This window comes from Danio rerio, chromosome 1, assembly GCF_052040795.2.
Source record: "Danio rerio strain M-AB ecotype USA chromosome 1, GRCz13ab, whole genome shotgun sequence".
NCBI classification, from domain to species: Eukaryota; Metazoa; Chordata; class Actinopteri; order Cypriniformes; family Danionidae; genus Danio; species Danio rerio.
Genome location: NC_141021.1, coordinates 58,589,707 through 58,597,500, shown reverse-complemented (window position 1 = coordinate 58,597,500; position 7,794 = coordinate 58,589,707). Strand labels below are relative to the sequence as shown.

Genomic DNA, 7,794 nt, shown 5'->3' with positions numbered 1-7,794 from the left:
AATTCGTACAAATAAGCCACTAAACTGCCTAAACGTAAAATACTTACGTTTTCTCGTGAGATCAGGCTGAAATGACTGATAGCTCCATACTAAATGACTGATAGCTGATAGCTCTACCCTAAATGACTGATAGCTCCACCCTAAATGACTAATAGCTCTGCCCTAAATGTCTGATAGCTTCGCCCCAAATGACTGATAGCTCCGCCCTAAATGACTGATAGCTCCGCCCTAAATGACTGATAGCTGATAGCTCTACCCTAAATGACTGATAGCTTCGCCCCAAATGACTGATAGCTCAGCCATAAATGACTGATAGCTCCTCCCCAAATGACTGATAGCTCCGCCCTAAATGACTGATAGCTCCACCCTAAATAACTGATAGCTGATAGCTCCATTCTAAATGACTGATAGCTCCGCCCTAAATGACTGATAGCTCCACCCTAAATAACTGATAGCTCCGCCCTAAATGACTGATAGCTCCACCCTAAATGACTGATAGCTCCGCCCTATATGACTGATAGCTGATAGCTCCACCCTAAATGACTGATAGCTCCATTCTAAATGACTGATAGCTCCATTCTAAATGACTGATAGCTCCACCCTAAATGACTGATAGCTCCGCCCTAAATGACTGATAGCTCCGCCCTAAATGACTGATAGCTCTGCCTTAAATGACGAATAGCTCCGCCCTTAATGACTAATAGCTCCGCCCCTAAATTACTGATGGCACCGCCCTAAATGAGTGATGGCTCCGCCCTAAATTACTGAAAGCCCCACCCTAAATGACTGATGGCTCCGCCCTCTGGTTTTGAGTCATCTTTTTTTTTTTTCAGGTACGATTCCCGTCGCACTTCAGCTCGGACCTGAAGGACCTGTTGAGGAACCTGCTGCAGGTGGATCTCACCAAGCGCTACGGAAACCTCAAGAACGGAGTCAACGATATTAAAGGACACAAGTGGTTCTCTACCACTGACTGGATCGCCATTTACCAGCGGAGGGTGAGAATCGGTCCTTCATCACTAGCTATGTTTCCATCCACCTATTTTTATTCACATTTTGAATATGCGCATAAATAAATGGTTGATGGAAACACTAAGATGCGCATAAGTTCTGAAAATATGCATACAAAGCATATGTGGATAACTAGAGTAGGATAAACGTTTTGTTCAATTAGAAAACATGCGCATAAACTACGATGGAAACACTTTTACCGAACAAATTCCAGTATGTGCATTAAAAAACGGTCATGTGATTTTGTTACAAGAGATCATGTGATGATGAAAGTGTGCGTGAATGGATAAACCAGCAGGCTGAGCACACTGTATAACATCTGAACTGTTGTTTTGGTCATTCTAAAACGCCTTACAGTTTCAGTATTAGTGTTATTATATTATTAATGACTTCCAGAATTGTCAAGAGCGTCTGTGCTCTGCGTCTCAAGCCTTCAAACGCCACCAAGTGTTCACTGTGTGTCGGCATTGCCTTCTGAGGTGAAAGTCTTTTATTAAATAAGTAAAAGATTGATGCAGAAATTCTGCCTTCACTGTTGACATTTGGTGCCAGTTGATCAGGAAGTGACGATTTTGTTCTCTTTAACTCTTTTGGATAGAATCGCTGCTTTATTCACACGTCTTTTATGCGATAATCCAGTTTTGCGCATAAATTTAATTCACATTTTTGGATGGGAACATAGCTACTGACTCTAAACTGCATTCTGCTGCATTCAGTGTGTTTAACAGTAGGACTTTTAGCTCACATTTCATCCTGTATTACTAATATCTAGGGCCAGACAGAATCAGCTCCCTTTTTTGCTATTTCTGTACAGAATTTGGTATACAATTGGCTTATGTGGAATGATGTTGAGAATATAGGAGCTAAAAACTTACATAAAATAGATATATAAATTTTTATTGAAGGTTTCGAAATAGAACAACTTGTTTCAAAGTACGACAATGCCACATTATTAGCTTACAGTTATAATTTTAGGGTGTTTTCACACCTGCCTTATTTAGTTCGGTTGAATCGCACTGGAGTTCGTTTTCCCTCTTGGTGCGGTTCATTTGGGCAGGTATGAATGTAGCAATTGTACTCGAGTGCTCAACAAAAGCGGATCAAAAAAACGCTTTCGAATGAACCCTTGAGTGGTTCGTTTGTTCTTTTATATCTCAAATATCTGAACATTTCTTCAATCAAGAAGCATTTTCTAGACAAACAAAACATTTTGTCTTGTTTTAAGATACAATGTGTTGAAAATTGAGTGAGTTTTCCCTTAAAACAAGCTAAATAATCTGCAAATGTGGTTAGAAAAATATTAATACACCAAAAGGAAAAACAAGGGGATTTTGCTTAGCCGATTGGCAGATTATTTTGGTTATTTTAAGGGAAAACTCACTTAATTTTGGCGCATTATTTCTTAAAACAGGACCAAATGTTTTGCTTGTCTAGAAAACGCTTTCTGATTTAATCATTTTTAGATATTTGGACTATAAATAAGACAAAAACTCTAAGCTAAAGAACATTCTTGCAGTGCAGACTCCACACATGAGCATTTCAGATCAGCAGACAGCAGCAGTATATGGATTAGTGTGAAGTCTAAGTTAGTTATTAGTATATTATTATTATTTATTTATAAATAGCATATAATGATGTTATTACTATTTGTATTTACACACACACACACACACACACAGTGTATAAATGAGTACACCCTTTTAAAAAACAAGATATTTTTATCCATTTTACAGTAAATTTTGACAATATTTTGGTGAATTTCAGCACAACAGTTTGGTCACCGAACATCTTTAGGCATGGAAAGTTAATACATGAAAATTAGATTAATTTATTAGAAACATAAGATTACAAAGTAGTTGATTCATGTGTAAAATTTAATGTAATATTTTTCCTGACATAATGGGTTGTACTGATTTTTGCAACATTATATTAAGATATTTTGTTAAATTATTTCCAGTTTTGACTTTGATTCTTACTAATGAAACTTTTATATTATTATAAAGCATACCAGAGAAACTTTAATTTTACAGAGAGATCTGTGAAGGGTGAACTCATTTATGCTGAACACTGTCTGTCTGTCTGTCCATCCATCTGTTCATCCGTCCATCCATCCATCCATAATATATACATCATCTGTCCATCCATCCATCCATCCATCCATCCATAATCTATACATCCATCCATCCATCCATCCATAATATATCCATAATAATGGTGAGAACATGATCCGAACTAAAACAGACCCAACTGCAAAAACAACTGCGCCTTTTTGGACTAATCCAGCTGCCGTAGGCTGATGTGCTGTGCATTATGAGATATGGAGAACAAATATTTATTGACAGCGCTTGACCAATAATTTTAGACAGAGAGAGAGAGAGAGAGAGGGGAAAACATTACCTGATGGATCATTGATAATATATCCGGAAGATGACCATGTCACAGTTTAGCTAAATTAATTCACATCTCCTCCTGAAGTGCGATGCACCATCGCCGTTTGTAATGCATTAAAACTTTGTTTTAAATTAAATTTTCAAACAAATTTCTCTGTTCGCAGGTGGAGGCCCCGTTTGTGCCTAAATGCAGAGGTCCCGGGGACACCAGCAACTTTGATGACTATGAGGAAGAAGAGATCCGCGTGTCGTTCACCGAGAAGTGTGCGAAAGAATTCGCCGAGTTCTAGAGGAAGAAATGATAGAAATCAGAGAGAGAAAGAGAGAGAGAAAAAGTGCATGAATCTTAAAACCGATCCTTCCTCCTGTTAAACAGCAGAGAAACCAGCGGAAGAGTGCAGAGAAGACCTCCAGGGATAAACAGTGAGGCCTTTATCATCTCCTCTATTTTAATCACGTTTGTAATTTTCTCTCTTTTATTTTTTATTATGATTATTTCTTTTGGTTTTTAAATCTCTGTTCATGTGATATTAATCATGATGGATTTGATAGGGTGTAATTGTTGGCCTGTGGACTGGGATTGTTGTTGCCGCACAAAGACAGATTAGTTCATGTCTGTTCAGAGATACCGCTGATCTTGAGCAGTCACCGCAGTTAAGGTCACCATAAACAACCATGCTGAAAAATATAAGAAAAAAACGATGACAAAAAAACATGTATTCCTGTGTAATAACCGAAATATTTTTTGGTCCTGTAAACTGTCATGTGTTTCTTTATTCTAAAAAATGCACTGAAGGGACGACAAAGTGGAAAATGGCATAGAAATGAAGCCATGATTTCATAATAAGAGCACCTCTTTGTTTTTAATTTCAGCAGTAGGTCCACCGCGCTCTGTAAAATATTCACTGACGAACTTTGAACTTACGAAATGTGCCATGAAATCCTTCGAGTGTCAATATTTTGACTCATCGGTTGTGTCGTGGATTATAGGCTGCGACGAGTCGGACTGGCAGCCTTTTACTGCGTCAAGCCTTCGTGCAGAGGAGGGGATGAATGTTTCCGTTTGGTTCGTTTAGTATTGTTCATACTATAATTGTTACGGTTGTCATTGGGTTCCACATTTATAACGACACACGACGAGATCGCACACACTTTGTGCGCGATTGAGGCGGCGAGGCCTTGCGGGGGCGACGCTCTCCGCATGGCTCTCTCCGTTTTCGCCATTTCTTCCCCCTTTATTCTTCCATTTCTGCATTTTTAAATAGGCAAAGTCTTCTCTCTGAATGGGTGCAGTGCATCTGGCTCCTTTTTGGGTGAGAATTTCTTACACGCAACTCTCTAGGCTACAAATACCTCCTGAGCTGGAGGCGAACTCAGTGGATACCAGTGCTTACTCCTGAGGACATGGTTCAAGTTAATTGTGATATTTTGCACCACAAGAATCATTCCAATAAAGTATTACTATAAATACCAAACAGGATTTACGTCTATTTATGTGCCTCAGAATGCATCACGGTCAATCCTCTGTGTTTATGGTGATTTTCCTGCTATTTTCATTAGTACTGAAGGATAATGTGGCCCTAAAAGTCTGATAGCTCTTGACTGATAGCTCCACCTAAATGAGTGATAGCTCCACCCAAATGACTGATAGCTGAGTGCTCCACCCCAAATGACTGATAACTCCACCCCAAATGACTGATAACTCCACCCAAATGACTGATAGCTCCACCCAAATGACTGATAGCTCCACCCAAATGACTGATAGCTCTTCACTAAATGACTGATAACTGAGAGCTCCACCCCAAATTACTGATAGCTCCACCCCTAATGACTGATAGCTCCACCCAAATGACTGATAACTCCACCCAAATGACTGATAGCTCTTTACTAAATGACTGATAACTGAGAGCTCCACCCCAAATGACTATTAGCTCCACCCAAATGACTAATAGTTCCACCCCAAATGACTGATAGCTCCACCCAAATGACTGATAGCTCCACCCCAAATGACTGATAGCTCCACCCAAATAACTGATAGCTCCACCCAAATTACTGATAGCTCCACCCCTAATGACTGATAGCTCCACCCAAATAACTGATAGCTCCACCCAAATGACTGATAGCTCCACCCCAAATGACTGACAGCTCCACCCCAAATGACTGATAGCTCCACCCCAAATGACTAATAGCTCCACCCCAAATGATTAATAGCTCCACCCCAAATGACTAATAGCTCCACCCCAAATGACTATTAGCTCCACCCAAATGACTAATAGTTCCACCCCAAATGACTGATAGCTCCACCCAAATGACTGATAGCTCCACCCCAAATGACTGATAGCTCCACCCAAATAACTGATAGCTCCACCCAAATTACTGATAGCTCCACCCCTAATGACTGATAGCTCCACCCAAATAACTGATAGCTCCACCCAAATGACTGATAGCTCCACCCCAAATGACTGACAGCTCCACCCCAAATGACTGATAGCTCCACCCCAAATGACTAATAGCTCCACCCCAAATGATTAATAGCTCCACCCCAAATGACTAATAGCTCCACCCCAAATGACTGATAGCGCCACCCAAATGACTGATAGCTCCACCCCAAATGACTAATAGCTCCACCCCAAATGACTGATCGCGCCACCCAAATGACTGATAGCTCCACCCCAAATTACTAATAGCTCCACCCCAAATGACTAATAGCTCCACCTAAATGACTGATAGCTCTTCACTAAATGACTGATAACTGATAGCTCCACCCCAAATGACTGATAGCTCCACCCAAATGACTGATAGCTCTGCTCTAAATGACTAATAGCTCCACCCAAATGACTGATAGCTCTGCTCTAAATGACTGATAGCTCCACCCTAAATGACTGATAGATCCACCCTAAATGACTGATAGCTGATAGCTCTACACTAAATTACTGATAGCTCCACCCTTAATGACTGATAGCTCCGCCCTAATTGACTGATAGCTCTGCCCTTAATGACTGATAGCTCCGCCCTAAATAACTGATAGCTTCACCCAAATAACTGATAGCTCCACCCAAATGACTGATAGCTCTTCACTAAATGACTGATAACTGATAGCTCCACCCAAATGACTGATAGCTCCACCCAAATGACTGATAGCTCCACCCAAATGACTGATAGCTCTTCACTAAATGACTGATAACTGATAGCTCCACCCCAAATTACTGTTAGCTCCACCCAAATTACTGATAGCTCCACCCACATGACTGATAGCTCCACCCAAATGACTGACAGCTCCACCCAAATGACTGATAGCTCCACCCAAATGACTGATAGCTCCACCCAAATGACTGATAGCTCCACCCAAATGACTGATAGCTCCACCCAAATGACTGATAGCTCTTCACTAAATGACTGATAACTGATAGCTCCACCCCAAATTACTGTTAGCTCCACCCAAATTACTGATAGCTCCACCCACATGACTGATAGCTCCACCCAAATGACTGACAGCTCCACCCAAATGACTGATAGCTCCACCCAAATGACTGATAGCTCCACCCAAATGACTGATAGCTCCGCTCTAAATGACTTCAAACTGCATCATGGTCAATCCTCTGTGTTTTTTGCCAATTTTCTTGCCAATTTTCTTGCTACTTTCATTAGTTCTGAAGGATGAAGTAAGTGACTATTACACAATTAAAGAGATGGATCACACAAAAAAATGAAAATTCTGCCATCATTTACTCTTTACCTGTTAAAACCTCTTTAAATTTATTTTTCTCTGTTGAACACACAAAAAAAAACATGTTTAAAAGAATAACCATAGTATTTTTTTCCAACTATTATAAAAGTATTAAAAGTTTATAAATCCCTTATAATTAAAAATAAGGCCCTTAAAAGGTATTAAAAAGTCTTAATCCCATTTTTTTGAGGTCTTCCATTTTGTTCAAGCGTTGTATAAAGTGTTTGACTTCAATAAAGCAGAAACATATTCATTTTCCTTCTAATAAAACACTAGTGTTCTCCATCCATTGGTTCAGGCTGGGGCGCATCCGGTTAAGTTCCTCCATTCGGATGATGTTACGTAATTTGTGGCTAAAGCCTGCTGAAAACAACCGTGTAATTTATTATTTCAAGCTTTGTTTCTTCCGGGCTTATCTGAGCTCTGTTGCATGGTTGTGTTCCATTGATTTATCTAACCACCACTGTTTATTAACAGCCAATTATTAAGTTAAAGGTTTGATACTGATTAGAACTTATAGTGGCGATGAGGTCTTAAAATATTCTGAGAAGGTCTTAAAAAAGTCCTAAAAGGTATTGAAATTACCTTTAGGGTGCAAATACCCTGAGTCAGCACTGAACATTCTTCAAAATATCTTCTTTTGAGTTTAATAGAAAAGGACTGAAA

At 39.7% G+C, this 7,794-nt stretch overlaps 1 protein-coding gene and 1 long non-coding RNA gene across 2 annotated transcripts in view; one reads left to right on the top strand and one right to left on the bottom strand.

Annotated features, from left to right (window-relative positions):
* prkacab (protein kinase, cAMP-dependent, catalytic, alpha, genome duplicate b) overlaps nucleotides 1-4,876 on the top strand; it is a 27,550-nt gene extending 22,674 nt beyond the window's left edge. Inside the window, 2 exon segments of the mRNA NM_001003470.1 lie at nucleotides 834-998; nucleotides 3,566-4,876. Coding sequence (NP_001003470.1) covers nucleotides 834-998; nucleotides 3,566-3,691 — 291 coding nt within the window. The 3' untranslated portion in view covers nucleotides 3,692-4,876.
* On the bottom strand, nucleotides 4,473-7,180 carry LOC147847050 (uncharacterized). The gene is made up of 4 exons (XR_015477271.1): nucleotides 6,954-7,180; nucleotides 5,684-6,754; nucleotides 5,246-5,517; nucleotides 4,473-5,016 (listed from the first exon to the last, which is right to left on the bottom strand). It is a non-coding gene; the product is annotated as an uncharacterized LOC147847050 (long non-coding RNA).
* Between the last annotated feature and the right edge of the window lie 614 nt (nucleotides 7,181-7,794).